At 44.4% G+C, this 18,632-nt stretch overlaps 1 protein-coding gene across 1 annotated transcript in view; it reads right to left on the bottom strand.

Moving 5' to 3' along the window:
* Positions 1–12,307, bottom strand: part of Acsbg1 (acyl-CoA synthetase bubblegum family member 1) — a 59,669-nt gene extending 47,362 nt beyond the window's left edge. Inside the window, exon 1 of the mRNA XM_028783336.1 lies at positions 11,970–12,307. Within this exon, the coding sequence (XP_028639169.1) occupies positions 11,970–12,094 (125 nt within the window). The 5' untranslated portion in view covers positions 12,095–12,307. The remainder of the gene's footprint in view (positions 1–11,969) is intronic.
* Between the last annotated feature and the right edge of the window lie 6,325 nt (positions 12,308–18,632).

Raw genomic sequence — 18,632 nt, 5'->3', positions numbered from 1 at the left:
AAGAGGAAGAGGAGGGGGAGGAGGGGAGGGGGAGGAGGAAGAGGAGGAGGAAGAGGGAGGGAGGGGGAGAGGGAGAGGGAGAAGGAGAGAGAGGCAGAGACAGAGACAGAGAGACAGACACACAGAGACAGAGACACAGAGAGAGAGACACACAGAGAGACAGAGCGATGACAGAGAGACAAAGACAGAGAGGTTGATTTAATATTGGCCAAAAGTTAATATAAATCTCTATAAAAATCCCAGGTGGTATCCCTGCAAAAATTGAAAAGAGCTAGGAACTGGAGAGATGGTTCAGCTATTAAGAGCACTGGTGGCTCTTGCAAAGGACCAAGTTCAATTCCCAGCACCCTTATGGGAGCTCACAACTGTAACTCCAGTTCCAGGAGATCCAATGCTGTCTTCTGACATCCATGGGTGCCAGGCATACACCTGCATACATATATGCAGTCAAAATATCCACACACATAAAATAATTAATAATAATAACGATAATAATGATGTTTTTTAAAAAGAAAATTCAAGACCCACAATAGAACAAAGCTGGAGGATTTACATTTTCTGATTCCAAACCATTCTGAGTACCTTCTGTAATCAAAGCTATGATGTGCACGGTAGCACAGGGCAGACACATGGACGAGTGCAGTTGAGTGAAACTCAGAAATTAATTTAAGATTGTGAGTTTCCAGCGAACTGGTTTTCACTAAGATAAGAAGACAACCTAACAGAGAAATAAGGATCTTTCCAACAAGCTGAGGCAGTTGAGAAAGAAAGAAGACAACCACAAAAACATCAACTCAAGATGGAACAAAGTAATATAAATTATTTGATCTAATTATTCAACATGAACTCAATTATTTATTGCAAAAGCTAAAGCTATGAAAACATTGAAAGAAGTAAATCTTATAATGGTGAATTAGGCAAAGGTTTTTTACACTTGCCACCAAAAATATAAGCAACAAAAGAAATAGCAGGTAAATTAGATATAATCAAAATTAAAACTCTCTGAGCTTTAAAGGACACTGTCAAGAAACAGAAAAAGTTAACCCAGGAAAAGAAGAAGAAATATTTTCCAAATCAGATGTGTGGTAAAGAGACTTGTCTTTAGAATATGTAAAGAACCCTTGCCAGGGCAGATGGTGGCACACGCCTTTAATCCCAGCACTTGGGAGGCAGAGGCAGGAGGATCTGTGTGAGTTCAAAGCCGGCCTGATCTACACAGTGAGTTCTAGGACAGCCAGGGCTACAGATAGAAACGAAACGAAACCAAACCAAACCAAAAACAACAAAAAATAACTCTTGCCACTTGATAATAAACAAAACAAACATGGTAAAAGTCTTGGAAAGGTCAGGAATTCAAGGCACATATCTAAACATAGTAAAAGCAATATACAGCAATCCAGTAGCCAACATCAAACTAAATGGAGAGAAACTTGAAGCAATCCCACTAAAATCAGGGACTAGACAAGGTTGTCCACTCTCTCCCTACCTATTCAATATAGTACTGGAAGTCCTAGCCAGAGCAATTAGACAACAAAAGGAAGTCAAAGGAAGTCAAAGGGATACAAATAGGAAAGGAAGAAGTCAAAATATCACTATTAGCAGATAATATGATAGTATACTTAAGTGACCCCAAAACTTCCACCAGAGAACTCCTAAACCTGATAAACAACTTCAGCAAAGTAGCTGGATATAAAATCAACTCAAACAAATCAGTAGCCTTCCTCTACTCGAAGGATAAACAGGTTGAGAAAGAAATTAGGGAAATGACACCCTTCACAATAGTCACAAATAATATAAAATACCTTGGTGTGAATCTAACCAAGCAAGTAAAAGATCTGTATGATAAGAACTTTAAGTTTCTGAAGAAAGAAATCGAAGAAGATCTCAGAAGATGGAAAGATCTCCCATGCTCATGGATTGGCAGGATTGGATTAATATAATAAAAATGGTCATCTTGCCAAAAGCAATCTGCAGATTCAATGCAATCCCCATCAAAATTCCAACTCAATTCTTCATAGAGATAGAAAGACCAATTTTCAAATTAATTTGGAATAACAAAAAAAAATAGCAAGAATTATTCTCTACAATAAAAGAACTTCTGGGGGAATCACCATCCCTGACCTCAAGCTATACTACAGAGCAATAGTGATAAAAACAGCATGGTATTGGTACAGAGACAGGGAAGAAGATCAATGGAATGGAATTGAAGATCCAGAAATGAACCCACACAACTATGGTCACCTGATCTTTGACAAAGAAGCCAAAACCTTCTAGTGGGGAAAAAAAAAAAAGACACCATAGTCAACAAATGGTGCTGGTTCAAGTGGCGGTCAAGCATGTAGAAGAATGCAAATTGATCCATTCTTATCTCCTTGTACAAAGCTCAAGTCCAAGTGGATAAAGGACCTTCACATAAAACCAGATACACTGAAACTAATAGAAGAGAAGGTGGGGAAGAACCTCGAATACATGGGCACAGCAGGAAAGCTCCTGAACAGAGCACCAATTGTTTATGCTCTAAGATCAAGAATTGACAAATGGGACTTCATAAAATTGCAAAGCTCCTGTAAGGCAAAGGACACAGTCAATAGGACAAAACAGCAACCAACAGATTGGGAAAAGATCTTTACCAATCTTACATCTGATAGAGTGCTAATATCCAATATATACAAAGAACTCAAGGAATCAGACTCCAGAGAACCAAATAATCCTATTAAAAAATGGGGATACAGAGCTAAACAAAGAATTCTCAACAGAGGAAACTCAAATGGCCAAGAAGCACCTAAAGAAATGTTCAACATCCTTAGTCATCAGGGAAATGCAAATCAAAACAACCCTGAGATTTCACCTCACACCAGTCAGAACGGCTAAGATAAAAAACTCAGGTGATAGCAGATGCTGGCGAGGATGTAGAGAAAGAGGAACACTCCTTCATTGTTGGTGGGACTACAAGCTGATACAACCACTCTGGAAATCAGTCTGCTGGTTCCTCATAAAACTGGATATAGCATTACCTGAGGACCTAGCTATACCGCTGCTTGGCATATACCCAGAAAATGCTCCAACATAAAACAAGGACATATGCTCTACCATGTTCATAGCAGCCTTATTTATAATAACCAGAAGCTGGAAAGGATCCAGATGTCCTTCAACAGAGGAATGGATACAGAAAATATGGTACATTTACACAATGGAGTATTACTCAGCTATTAAAAACAACGAATTCGTGAAATTCTTAAGCAAATGAATGGAACTAGAAAATAGCATCCTGAGTGAGATAACCCAATTACAAAAGAACACACATGGTATATACTCACTGATAATTGGATATTAGCCCAAATGCTCTAAATATCCAAGATACAACTCACAGACCAGATGAAGCTCATGAAGAAGGAAGACCAAAGTGTGGGTGCTTTGGTCCTTCTTAGAAAGAGTAAAAAAAAAACTCATGAGAGCAATTATGGAGACAAAGTGTGGGACAGAAACTGAAGGAGTGGCCATCCAGAGACTGTTCCATCTGGGTATCCATCCCATTAGCAGTCACCAAAGATAGACACTGATGTGGATGCCAGGAAGTGCATGCTGACAGGAGCCTGATATAGCTGTCTCCTTAGAGGTCTGCCAGAGCCTGACATATACAGAGGTGGATGCTCACAGCTAACCCTTGAACTGATCAAGGGGTTCCCAATGGAGGAGTTAGAGAGAAGACTGAAGGAGCTGAAGGGGTTTGCAGCCCCATGAGGAGAGCAACAATACCAACCAACCAGAGCTCCCAGGGTCTAAACCACCAGCCTGGGAACACATAGGGAGGGACTCATGGCTCCAGCTTTATCTGTAGGGGAGGATGGCCTTGGTGGGCATAGGTGGGAGAGGAGGTCCTTGGTCCCATGAGGCTGGATACCCCAGTGTGGGGGAATTCGAGGGTGGGGAGGTGGGAGTGGGTCGGTGGGTAGGTACACATCCTCATAGAAACCGGAGGAGGGGGCATGGGATAGGAGGTTCCTGGGTGGGTGGGGGAATGGGGAAAAGGGATAACATCTGAAATGTAAATAAAATATCCAATTAAAAAAAGAAAAAATAAACACAACAAACAATACACAAAGGAGAACTGAAAAGACTTCTCTCTGAAGAAGATATAAACATGAACAAAATCTTTAATGGCTACTCAACACCTTCAGCCATTGGGACACACAATTCAAGGCCACATGAAGTAACAGCTTATGCCTGCCGGGCTGTATAACAAAAGCACAGGTGTGCAGGCAAAGCTGTGGGACCACTGAAGCCCTGGTGGCTGCGCCTGCTCAGATGCCAGCTTTTCTGGAACAATCCTCCTGCTTCTCAAGAGTATGTGTTGAGCTGGGTATGGGATAAACTCTTTAATCCCAAAGCTTGGGAGGCTAAGGGAGGCAGGCCTCTGATTCTGAGGACAGCCTGGTCTATATAGAAACGTCTAGGCTAGCCAAGAGTCCATAGTGACACCCTGTCACAAAAAGGAAAATAAGAAATTTAAAGGTTATGTATTGAATTTCATCTGACCTAGCAACTCCCTCATAGGAATATATCCAGGAGAAACAAAATTAGATATCGACACCTAAACTTAGGCATAAGTATTCATAATAATCCATCGGTGGATGGAGGGGGTAAACAAGTTGTAACATATAAAGAAATATCATTGAGCCATAGAAGATATGAACAACTTCTGCACCTTTAATCCTGGTGCTTGGGAGGCTATGGCAAGAGAACTGCTTGAGTTCAAGGCTAGCTTGGTGGAGAGCCTGTCTCACACCCGTCCCACATACACAAAGGGAAGCTGATAATACATGTTATATCATCAGTGAATTGTGAAATCATTAACACTTTCACGTTAGAGGGAAAATGGCAATAGCTCAGTATCAGCTCATCTCAACAGAATGACTCTGCAGAGACGAATCAGTGGGTCCCTCAGATTAAAGGCGTCAAAGGGCTTATGGGTGCAGGTGAAAACACTATTGGAATACCAAAATCTGTTATGGTTATGGTTACTCATCCCTGTGAATATCCCACCAAACAAACTATACGCTTTAACCAAGGGAATTTTACATATGTGACTGTATTTCAGTGAAGCCATATTTTTAAAAAATAAAAGATTTTAAAATAAATAAAAATAAAGAGATTTATAGTGACCTATTAAATACTTTAACATACATTTATAATACACACACATTTAATACTCCAATAATATAATCCTCCCACACTGGAATTCCTGAGAGGAAGAAAGGGAGAATGGGGCATAGAGACATATTTGAAGAAACTATGTCTATATTTTTAAAGTTTGGTTTAAAAAAATTAACCTACAAATTACACACGAAATCTAGAATTTCCGTGTCGCTGAGACTCAGCTGGCTTTAGCAAAATGAAAGAAAAATCACACTCAAACCTATCATGGTCAAACCCCTTGAAACAAAAACAAATGCAAACAAAAAAAACAAGGGGCCGGTAGTTTAAAAGGAATGGAGGACAGGGAGAAAGGACACATTACATAAAAGGAAGAAGGGCAGAAGTGACTGGCCATTGGCCACAGGAAACCATAGAGACCAGAGATGTCAGCATGGCTAGAGTGAATATTTGGATTAACATCAGAAGCCTCTTCACCTTCAAAAGGAAGGTAAAAGAACGGCATTTTCCTACAAATAGGATAGGAGGATTTGTCACAAAAAGTGCAATAATAGATAGATCAAAGGCTTGTCTGAGAACTCTTTTGTGAGATAGGGTCTCCCTTACTATCCCATCCTGGTTTGAGCTCACAACCCTCGTGCCTCAGTTTCCTGAGGGCTGGGGTTTTAAGCATGAGCCACCATGCCTGGCCATCTTGTAAATTCTGAACACTGCTTCCATCAGTAGGTGAAGTCTAATTAATCCCACCCACACCCCTTAATAAGGGGTAGCCCAATGTCTAGCTTTCAAGGGTAGGCCAGAAAAAGAAATAGTTTCTACTTGACTCTGTAAACATGTGACTTGGGATCCCTGACCCATTGTGTCAGAGGTCTACCTCCCTGGAAGGCATGATGGTAACTTCATACAGGGAAGGCCCAAAGAAAGACATACACTGAGGAGTCCCAGAGGGTCACTTCTCAGCAGACCGAGTCTTTCCAGCACAGCCTCCGGGCATGTGGATGATTCTCAGATGACTCTCTAGTAGCCCAGGTGACCAGCCACCATGCTTGAGGACACTCATAGAGTGGACTATTGGCAAAGAACTAAGGTCTCCAGCCAAGGCCACTACAGTAATCAAAATGTCTCTCAGATTATCCATATCCTAATCACAGGCAACTTACAAATATGACATTTTTGGGAGGATGTGGTTTTATGGATGTGATTAAGGACCCCGAGACAGGAAGATGATCTTATATTACCAAGTGGACCCCCAAGTGCAATCACAGTTGTTCTGAAGAAGGTGGCAGCAGTTCAGGATGGTGGTGGTGTGACATACACCAAATAAAACAGGGAACTCAAGTGACCTTTGACAGAATAAAGAAGAGACACATCTTGGCACAATGTAGTGCTGAAACACCTAATGACACAAATGACATCTCAGGCATAAGGTACAACAAGAACCAGGCACAGAAGGGTATGTTCTGTTTGAGTTGGCTTACACACATGATATTCAAGAACAGGCAGAGAAGTGGTCAGGCAGGAAGAACTCTTCTGGAATGATGAACGTATTTTATATTCCACTTGGGTTGTTGATCGCATGCTGTGCACCTTGAAGTCAGTATGTTTCACCGTATGAAACATTTGCCTCCATTAATAAAACCCCACCCACCCACTCAGCTCTTCAGATGGACATTCTGGAAGTAGGAGTTGGAGGAGCAAGGCCCAGATGTCTCTCCTGTGAACATAACCTTTATGGTTTCCCGGTACTCTGCTCCTAAGTGTTTTCCACACATGCTTTCATCAGGAGCCACAGCCAACAATCCAGGAGACTATTAACTTAATTTTTAAATTACTGTATCCCTTGGCAATCTTATATGTATTTACATTGTGTGTGTGTGTGTGTGTGTGTGTGTGTGTGTGTATGACAAACATTCTGGTAAGACTCACCACCTTCCCTGTCTTAACCCCATCCTTTGCCCCAAGTCTCTCTTCTCAACAAGTGCCCTCCTACTGTCATTTTAAAAAAATTATTATTTATTATGTGTATGTTGGGGTGGGCAGAAGTGTAGGATCCCCCAGGAGGTAGAGTTACACAGGGTGTAGGGAAATGAACTTGGAACCTCTGAAAGATCAGTACATGCTCATAACCACTGAGCCATCTCTCCAGCCCCACACTGTCATGATTGTGTGTCTGTGTGTTTGTGACCCACGGTATTTAAGCAGGGCTGTATTAACGGGTTGTGAAGCATCCATTTCAGCATGTATAACTCACCAGTGGCTGTACCACTATAGACAATGACTTCCAATCCCACAGCTGCCATCAGCTGCCACTAGCACCTGGAGGAGGGATCAGGCCATGAACCCCACCTCGTCTATGACTGAATGTTGATGGGTTCTGTCTTGTTCAGGTAATCCCCGCCGCTTTGAGTTCATAAGTATAACAGCCACTTGGTGCCTAAAAGAGCATCCCAGAGCCCCCTACTCATTATCTGGCCCTTCCATTCTTTCTGCACCACAGGGGTGTCTTAAAGGACTCAGTGTGAAACAGAACTTTCTCCTACCACCACTGTCCTTACAGAGATAACACATTAGCTAGCAAATTCCCCTTCCCTGGAGGTGTTCCGGTTAGAATAGATTGATTCTGTGTGAGCGTTATAACAGAATGGGTAAGACTATGACCAGAGAGAACCCATTAACCTGGGAGGGTATCTGCTGTTCAGAAGGGCTTGCCTGGGGGCACAGTGATTAACTTTGGTCCCAGCACCTGACTGAATCAGTTTGGCTGACAACCTAGAGAACCAACAAGGACCCAGAGTTGGCCTGGATTGGTCTGAAGACATTCAGATTGCTTTCGTAGGTCTGGGACCAGGCCTAGTTTGCCTCAGGGCCTCTGACTTCCCTAACAGGCAGTGTCCTGTAGGATCTCTGGATACCAATGCCTTGATTTCCTATGGGTGTTAGAGCTCCAGATCTGCCAGTCCCACGGCCTCGAACACCAAGGGCCTTCCCACTCTTCCACAGAACACGTGGGCCTAACGAGATTCTGCTTCTCTTTCAGAGCTCAGATTTTCAAGTCATCTTTAATTCCCAAGACTAAGTTGGATCTCGATCACATTACCTCTATTTTTTAAATTACCAACATTAAAAAAAGTACTTATTGTGATAAAATAAAAATAGCATAACAGTTGACATCTTTACCAGGTAGGGTGTATAATTCCCTGGCCCTGACTATTTTTTCCTTTCTTTTCTTTATTACATTAAAAAATTATTTGTGTGTTTGGGAAATGTGCACGTGGAGGTCAGAGGTCAGCTTGCAGTGATTGGCTCTCTTTTTCTACTGTTTAGGTTCTGGGGAGTGAACTTTAATTGTCAGGCTTGGTGACAATTTTTCTGGCTGAGCAGTCTCGTCAGTGCCCCCACCCCAGCCCCTTTGACACTGGGTACAGAACCCATGTCCTCATGAAAGCCAAACTAGTACTACTTCAACACACACACACACTCACACACACACACACACACACACAATCTCACACACACATACACTCACACACACACACATATACCCACATACACACACACACACTCACACACACACACAATCTCACACACACATATGCTCACATACTCACACACACATATACCCACATACACACACACACAGTCTCACACACACACACACTCACACACACATATGCTCACACACTCACACACACATATACCCACATACACACACATACACACACACACTCATACTCATACACATATACTCACACACACACTCATATACACACTCATACACACATATACTCACACACAATCACATACACACTCATACACACACATATACTCACACACATATACTCACACACATATACTCACACACACACACTCATGCACACATATACCCACATACACACACACACACACTCACATACACCACATTTACACACATACACATCAGCATTTTTGTCACATTTTAAAATTACTTTTTTGGTATCACTAAACTATAAGTTTAATGACTAATTACATAATTGTTTATTAATGTCTTTCTTCTTTGCATGTATATAAACTCTTTAAGGCAGAGGCTTGCTTTGTAGTCTATGATACTCTCTAGTGTTTAGTGCAATTCCTAAATAATCAACAATAAATAATTTTGAGTAAATGGGCATGTTATAAAACAGGAAAAACAACAGAGATATCCAAGCATGAAGAAAAGAAAGACAAGACACACTTCTGCACTTCACAAAGTAGGCAGTGGGAGTCAGGAAGAGCTGGAAGGCCCTGAGTGTTCTCATACCGAGGACACTTGTACCTTGTGATAACATTCCATGCTGACTGTTCCTCTAAGGTTAGCATGTCCCTGAAATGGAATGATATCTCCCTGCCATCTTCAGCAAGCTTGGTCTGAGAGAACCATCTTTCTTGCCTAGCTTGCTGCAGCCTCCTGGACTGTCTTCCAAGATGGCCTTGCAGGGGCTTTTTTCTCACTAGCTTTTTTCAGGCAGAGCTAGGAGAGTAGCAGGTAATTCATACATGCAAGGGGTGCAGAGGGGGGCAGTTTGGAGGCAGCAATTCTACAGACCAATCTTCTGCCCCACCTCTCCAGCTACCTCATGTCCTTGTGGTTACCACCATATCTGTTCCTTACTTCCTACATATCACCACCTACTATGAATGGCTCGGGAACCTTCCAAGGATGAAAGGATGCACCTCTCTGGCTGGCTGCCCTAAGCCTGTCCATCACAAGTAGGGCACATCAGACTCTCTAGACCCATGAATCAGCCTGGCCCCAGCCTGCTGGTCTGATGGCCGCTCCTGCACTCCCCCACACCTGTTACTTCCCTGGGACTCTTAGCTTTTCAAAACTGTCTCCTTCTTGGGTTCCTCTGAGGACTTTCTTCCTTTGGAGTGTTTCTCCCAAACCAGGGTCTTGATACGGTCAAGATCTAATCGCCCAGGACATGCTCAGTAAAGCCTCTGGTGGATGGCATGGCCTACAGCCTGAGTCTCAAGAGGCATACCAGTTCTAGGCACCCGTCAGCTGCCCTATGCCTGTTCCTCTGCCTCCAGCCAACCTGTCTGCAGAGGGAGGAAAAAAGAAGCAGGAATCTCTCAGCTTATAGGAAGTTTCTGGCACTGCCAACCCTACCCAGAAGCACCTGTGCCTGGCCCCAGATATGGCAACTTCGGTGACTCCAATAAGAGATCAATAGTCTCTTCCTCCAGCTACACTGCAAGGTGGCCAGGGTATATTCACCTCCCCTGTTGGACAGATGAGAAAACTGAGGCTCACAGAGAGTATGTCTTGCCTTCAGTCACAGGATAAGTCAGGAGCAGAACCTGACCAAAGCCCAAGTCATGAGCTTTGCAGTCTGCTGCCATGATGCCCTGGGGTTTGTTCTGGGGTTACTGTGCCTGTGGTATGTGTGATCCTAGATCCCTGGGACCATCTTCATACATGATCAAGGTCGAGGGAGGTCAAGGTCATCTTCAATTGCACAGAGAGACACACTGAAACTCAGAGAGGTTCAGCAACTTACCCAAAGTTGCTCAGAAAGCAGGTGGTGGAGCTGACATTCTAACCCTGACTTCCAGTCCTTGTCTGTCCTGCATGGCCCCAAGCCTGTGCTCCTTTCCATGACAGAGTCCTTCACTGCCCAAGCTAAAGCTGGCCCCCTAGGGCCTGTGTTCAAAATTCCTCCTTGTGGCCAATTCCCTGTCAACGTAGACCTGATACACGGACTTCAGCAAACACTGGGACTACTGACCCTATGCAGAAAGAGATGGGACAGAGAGGAAGACATGTGGACATGTGTGCCCCATTAGGTCCTCCAGACAAAGTCACCAGCCCTCACTTAGTGAAACAAAGGACTTTGAAAACCAGCAGACACTGTACTTCATTTTCGAGGGCTGAACTTCTCAGGCCTCTGGGGGCATCACCTGGGATCTCAGGTTAGCCCCTGCTTGCTGACATCATGAGTAATGCCACCCAGAGTAGACGCAGGCCTCCAGGACCCAGGCCCTTCTATGCCAACAGCATAGACTTGTACAGGGCCACAGTTGTTCCCCTACACTTGCTATCCCTACAGGGGGTAGGGATACTGTTTCTGGGTGAACAGCAGCCCACTCTGGCCTGATGAGTTTGTCCAGAGGACCTAATGGGGCATGCTAATGTGTCTTCCCGTCTGTCACACCTCTTTCCACATAGTCCTTATGAGAACAGTGGCCATGTTCTCGTAGCTCAAATCTTGCGGATTCTCCAAGTTATCAGACCTCAGCCCTTGTCCTTGAACTACCCTGTGTGCAGCCCAGCTGCTTAGCACACTGCTCTCCCTGAGCCCTATCTTCCACTAGTCTGTGTTCGTGCTCCCTGACGGGACTCAAATGCAGCTCCTCTGTATCAGAGGCTTTAGGTAACTTCAATGTCTGCTCAGGTACTGAGAGGACCAGAGACTTCCCAAGGTCATAGCAGGCTGGAACTGGGACCAGGCACTCCCTCGAACGTATCAGTCATTGACACCCCACCCCCCACCCCCATGCCATGTACCACTTCACCTCCAACCCTGGGGAGACAAAGGAACATGCTCCTTGACTGGAAAATGTCTTTCTTAATACCAATGTGACTCGTACCTCAGTTGACGCTCTAACAGCTAACAGAGGAACAGACACACTAAATCACACTCCAAAGGATAAATGTCCCTGCCCCACTCTTTTTCCTTCACAGAGATCTGGTGAAGAAACCGAGACTCAGAAAGAGGAACAGCTTGCTTCAGGTCCTACAGCATCGTGAACTCGGCCCCAAGCTCCACGTGCTGAGACTGGAGCGCTGGACCCACCTGGTTTGTGAGTTGTCTTGGGAGGTCCCCATGCTGGCACCCTGCTGCTGCTGCTCGTCTCTGCTGTCAGGCATGTTGGAGTCCCGGGACAGACAGCAGTAGCCTGCTTCAGAACTGCGTGGCATGTGCTGTGGGCATTCACCGAAGACACTGCGGTCTCCCACGGTGGGAGGCTGGCCTTGAGTGGGGCAGTGGGGGCGGGCACGGGGCTGAGGTGGGCGGTTCCTGGAGTGAACTGGAGGGCCCCATTTCCTCTCTATTTTCAGAGGCTCAGAATGTTCCTAGGCAGTGAAGTTGCTCCGGACTAAAACTTTCCTTTTCTTCCTGGTTTCGCTGCACTCAAGACGAGGAGAATTTCAATGAAGCCAGCCTTCATTTTTATGCAAATTGGCCAGTTCCAGAAGGTCTGGCCAATGGGCTTAGGACTTCTTGGCCCCCAGAAAAACTCTTTACTGTCTTTAAAGGGACACTTTGGAGCAAAGGGGGTTCCCAGCACAAATCCAGACCCTGAGCCTGAGATGGCTTGCTGGTCCCAACGCCCAGCTTTGGCTTGGGCAGCCTCAACTTGAACAGATGAATGCAATCCAGGAAGGTTTGCCCCCATCCCTGGTTCTAGATCCCGTAGTATGTTCTACAGGAGAGCTCACAGCCCCTGCCCACAAAGAGCTCAGCGTTGGGAGGACAAGAAAGCAGAACTTCCAGTAAGAGGACTACTGTACAGCTCATAGGAGCATCTGTACTAAAACAGGCATGAGAGAGAACCCCAAAATGAGGCCATCTGGGGACACCTAGACACAAGCAAGGATTTGCCCCTTTAGTTTAAGGAGGAAAGGCAAATTGGCAGGCAGCCATGAACAGAGAGGCAGGAAATGCACAGGGCAGGCACTTTTCTCTGAATACCAGAAAGCTCCTCTAAGGTGAACTATATATTCATTCCTGTGACTTCTATAATTAAAAACAAAAACAACGATAATCCAGATGGTTTAGAGGAACAAAAATACATTCTTTCATAGTTCTTGAGGCCAGAGACCTGAAATTCAGGTGTGAAAGGATCGTACTCCCTCCAAGGCTTACCGGAAGGCTGCAGGCCTCTGCCCTAGTTTCTGCAGGTCAGTGCCCCTGCTTGTCCTCCTTGGCTTTGACATGCAGTGTCCATATCCCCTCTGCTTCCCATGGCTGGCTTCGCCTCTGTCTATATCTTTGTTTCCTTATAAGGTCATCAAGCATCAGACTAAAGTCCGTCACAATCCAGTATGAGTTCTGGTTACACCTGCATTAACCTTGTTTTGAAATAAGGTTGCCCTCTAATGCTCTGGGTGGACATTAATTTGGGGGAGACAAAATTTAACTCAGTGCAAATATTAGCAGGGATTCCTTTTGTTACTGGGAGAAGTCGAGGTTCCCTTTTTGGGTCTGTGATCTTATTAATAAAAGAATTTAAAAATAAACATAGAAGAAAGCCTGAGAACAATTTTATTATAATTTGAGAGAAAAACAACATGGCAGGTAAGGCTATGTGTGTATGTGTATACACATATACTCATATATATGTGTGTATACACACACACACACAAATTTATATATATATATATATATATATATATATATATATATATATATCCTGACATCTGCCAGAAGAAACAGAAAGTCAAGTTTAAGTTAGGTATGAGGGTCAGAGAAACAGTGAGTGATAAAGAAAGCATATTTAGGCTTTTGCCTGGCATCTAAAACACAGACTAGAAGGAAAAAGAAAAACGGCTGTGGATCTGAATTCATAGGGTTCTGTGGGGTCCCTGCAAGCTCTACTGCCCGCAGAGAAACAAACCACAAGCAGTAAGAAGAAAACCTAGTTCAACATAACTTAGTCATCCGGGCTGGCTCAACCTCCTGGAGTCTGACCCCAAGCAGTTTATTTTTGGTATATTTAAATGCTGTACAATTTTAGGGAAAAGTTTCCTCATGACAACTATTCCAACTAAGCTTAAGACATAGCTACATCTAAACTCCTTTGTAAAGCACACGTCTTTTACAAATGCCTGTGACCTCTTCCACAAGAATACAGTTTACTGACTGAGAAACAATGCTCAGGATAACAGTCTGGGGAGGAGAGTTTGTAATAAGCGTAATAGCAAACTCTTTTGCAAAGCACATGGGACCTCTTTCATAAGAATGGGTTATTTGGGTGAGGCCTGGCTCTACAGATAATAAAGATTACAATGTTATTAACACATCCATTCCCAGCATTCTGGATGGAAAACAACCATGCATACCCCTTCTGTTGAAGAGAAAAGCCTACACAACAATTCTGGATTCTCTATTACTATCTGTAAGCATATGGACCTTTTGCCCGACAGGGTACCAGATTCCAAGCTCTCGTGTCCCAAGACAAAAGACTGCACCAGGGACATGTGTCTAGAAATAGACACAGGGACCATTTTAAGTAAAAAAGGTAAACTGGCCCGGGAATAAGAGTGGGCGAGTGAGCAGAGAGGAAAAGTCTCAACAACATTCGGCCAGAAGGAACTAGTCTTTATAAGACATTTCCACAGCACCCACCTTTTCATGTTTGTGCATCACAGGCAACAACATATAGGAGTGTGCGTTCTGTCTGTTACATAAAGCCAGGTGGGGAAGGACTCCAGACTTCCCTGCCCACTAGCTTTTTTCCTATGTTAACCTGGTGCAGCTTGCTGGGCAGTGGTGGCATATGCCTTTAATCCCAGCACTTGGGAGGCAGAGGCAGGTAGATTTCTGAGTTCAAGGCCAGCCTGGTCTACAGAGTGAGTTCCAGGACAGCCAGAGCAACACAGAGAAACCCTGTCTCGAAAAACCAAAACCAAAACAAACAAACAAAACAAAACAAAACAAAACTCTGGTGCAGCTTTCTGTGATTTCCACACTGCTGTCACAGTAAGAGATGCTCCCAAGCGGATCAATGAGTCTGCTAGTCACAGGCAATGCTCTTAACTGAGGAAGACAGGTGACTAGGAAACACTGGACTGTCTCCAAGCAATTCAGGGCATAAGTCACATTCACCCAACACTGCCTCCACAGTATAGGTGCGGGACTCTGCAGGAGGTCTGAGTCTTCTTGAAGATTCTCTTTAGCTTTGTACTGAGCCAGGAGTCTTTCCGAGTCTCAGTGTGAACTCTTTAGATCATGAAGTGATGGCCTGGAGGCTGGCCAAAGTCACTGCCAGTTCCAACTGTGCACTATGCAATGGGGAGAACTTTGCCAGGGGGCTGATTGGTTGTGCTGAGGAGACGGGTAATGTCACTGTAAGTGTTGTCAGTGTGTTCCCACCGTGGGTGAACTGAATCAGAAGTGGGAAAAGACCAGGAATTGTTGGCTTTGAAGTTCAGAAGCCTTGTTCAAGATGAAAGCTGGGGAAAGGTTGAAGAAACGAGTGGCCTGGGGTGGGGTGGGAGGTGGCAAGAGAGCAGGCTGGATCTACTCAGGTCAGTGAGATCTAAGGGTGGTGGTAGCCAGGAAAGTAAGAAAGTCCTAGGATGCTCAGCTAAGGCTACAGAGAAGACCAGAGGGAACAAGGTCCAGGCAGCCTTACATCACAGATCAGGAGGTGGCCGGCGTGTCAGCCCCTGTGAAGAGAGGTTTGGTGGGCTGGCAACAGAGGCTGAGGAGAACTGACTCTGAGTCACCTGGGGACAAAAGATCCATGTCTCAACAGAAAGTCAGTGCTGGGACACAGTGACTAAAACACCAGGGAGTGGGAGAGGCTGCTCTAGCTGAGCTTGAAAATTACAATATAGTTTCCTCTTGCAAAACAAATACAGATACCATGGTTGTTATTCTATCTACTAGAGTCCTTCTGTCCGCTTTCCTGGCTGATGCCTGTGTTTCCTGGCCTCTGTTCTGTGGGTAAGTTAGGCCGATTCAGGGTGGTGGTGGGACAGCAGAAGGTGGTGTGTGTGTGTGTGTCTGTGTGTGTGTGTGTGTGTGTGTGTTGTGAGTGGTATATATACCTGTGCTGGAGTTTGAGAGAGCCAGGGGGTATCAGGTGTCTTCTATTTCTTTCTGCTGTGTTTCCCAGAGACCTCTTGCTCACCGATTCGCTAGGCTGGCTGTCGTCCCAGCCATGCTCTTCTGATAGGCCTTTTCATGAGCACTGGGGATCTGAACTCAGGTCCTCACACTGTGCAGCAAGCACTCTTGTCCACTTGGTTGCTTCTTCAGCTCAGCTTTGAAATTTTGATATCTTCCTGTGGTTATATTTTTGGCAGCAGCAAAGTCCTTGTCCTTGTAGCTAGCTACACCCATCTCTTCCTGAGTAGCTCCTCCCTGGCCATGGATAGGAGAGAAGTCCCCAACCACAGGTCTTCATCTGACAGTGAGGGACCATGGGAACTGTGAAGGTGTGATGTCACTCAGACCTGACTGCAGCTCCTGCTTCTTCCATTGAGGAGCCAAATGATCCTGACCAAGGGATTCCATCTCTCATGACATTGTAGATAAGGAATGAATTGGATGACTGGGGAGGCATCAGTGGGAAAGGTGCTCTGAGGTCCTATAATACATAGGACCTATAGAATAAAAAATTCCTATAGAATTCCTATAGAATAAAAAAATATTAAATGACAAAAAAAACCTCAAAAGAGATTTTTACTAAGCTCAGTTCTTATTTTAGTTTAAAAATCTTCAGTTTGACTTAAATTTGTCAGTTATCCTTTTAAAGAGGGCAGGGGGTAGATAACAACCATAAACCCTCTCTCCCTTTAGCCCTCATGTCTGTCTTTGTATCTCTATCTCTCTTTTAAAATATTGTTTTTGTTTTTATTTTATGTGTATGAGTGTTTGTCTGCATGTCGAGTATGACTGTCCTGAGGGCAGTGTCTGCAGAGTCCAGCAGAGGGCATCAGGTCTCCTGGAATTGGAGTTACAGATGGTGTGGGTGCTGGGAGCTGAACCCGGATCCTCTACAAGAGCAGCCAGTGTTCTGAACAGATGAGCCACTTCTGCAGCCCAAGCCCAAGCTCTTTTAAGGAAATGTCTTCTGCAGGTGACAGGTACTGTCTGGCTACAGTACATGCTGTATACGTATTAGCTCCAAAGGTATCCTGGTAAAGAGCAAAGCAAAACCTTCCTTCTAAAATCCAGTTTCTGTATGGAGTTCTCTGTGGTTCATACTGCCTGCTTTTTAGTTCCTTTGCGCTCTCTGCTGGATCACATGCTGGATATACATATGGATAGTTTACCTGCAAAGTATTCTCTAAATATTGTCATACTTGTGTGTCTTGAACTCTTATTCAGTGTGTAAATAATTTAAGATTTCAGTAGAGTTATCATTTGCCAGCCTATATGAAGGTGATACTTAACACCATCACCTGGCTATTAGTATAGAAGAAAGTACTTTAAAAAACCAAAAATCATTTTTTTGTCTTTGTAAACATCTTTAAATGCTTTCAGGTTAAAATTGAGCATAACTCAAACTTTCAAAGATTTAGAATCTAAATATCCAGAATGAAGTTTTTAATTTTTTTATTTGTGCATGTGTGTGCGTGTGTATGTGTGTATGTGTGTGTGCTCGAACACGCTCAATGGTGTGGTGGCTTAGATGAGAACAACCCCCATAAGCTCATGGCTTTGAATGTTTGGTTTCCAGTTGATGGACTGTTTTGAAATGCTGTGGCCTTGTTGGAGAAGCTGTGTCCCTGGGGTGGGCTTTAAATTTCAAAAGCCCATGCCAGAAATCTTATATGGAATCATCAAATAAAGGAGTAGACAAAGATTCAACAAGACATCTTTCACCACTAAATGAAACCTCCAGAGCTAGAAATGGGTTACATTTAACTGAGGTGTGGACCAAAGGGGCCCCAAGGAAACCCCTGAACAACCCAAGGCTATTGATTACCCTCGACAGACTGAAGGTAAGACCCTATTGTTAAAGACATAACTCACTGAACACGAAGAAGTCGAATTGATGCCTACCCTAAGCCCTTACTCCTCTGACTAGTATCTGTGATACTGGAAGGTATCACACTACCAGGTAAACAGCAACCCAGCTGCAAGTCCTGTGGACCACAGGTAGATACACTGCAAGATTTGAGGGCAAGAGTGGCATGAAAGCTGTGGAGTGACCAACCACTGTATGATTGACATGTAAGGCCCACTCCATGAGATAGAGCCTCTGCTTGACACTGCCCTGGTGGCCGTAAACCTGAGACTACATAGGCCAGGAACCTAGGGGAAAACAAACACCGGTGTGCTGCTAAAGGAATGGTAGGCATGGAGTGAGTGCTAATGACGTCTGCTCTACTCAGCCATCATCACAGAAGGTTCCTCCTGCAGGAGATGGAACTTATACAGAGATCCACACATAGACAGTGTACAGAGAGAGACAGACCTTGGAACTAGCCATCATCACAGAAGCTTCCTCCTGTAGGAGATGGAACTTATACAGAGATCCACACATGGACAGCATGCAGAGAGTGAGAGACTTTGGAAGTCCCAGTTCAAGACAGGAGGTCTCTGTTAAATTCTTCCCCTTGGGGTTCAGGGAACTCTGGAAAGATTGTAAGTGCCAAGGGAGACAGCTGTCGATACAGCAGAACCATTGTGCATATGAACTCACAGAGACCATGGCAGTGTGCTTGGTTGTCTACACAGGTCTCAGTGGTATTTTTGGAGGGTTATTTATTTCTCACA

Source organism: Grammomys surdaster, unplaced genomic scaffold (genome assembly GCF_004785775.1).
Source record: "Grammomys surdaster isolate TR1022 unplaced genomic scaffold, NIH_TR_1.0 1057, whole genome shotgun sequence".
Classification (NCBI taxonomy): domain Eukaryota; kingdom Metazoa; phylum Chordata; class Mammalia; order Rodentia; family Muridae; genus Grammomys; species Grammomys surdaster.
This window is presented reverse-complemented; position numbering and strand designations above follow the sequence as displayed.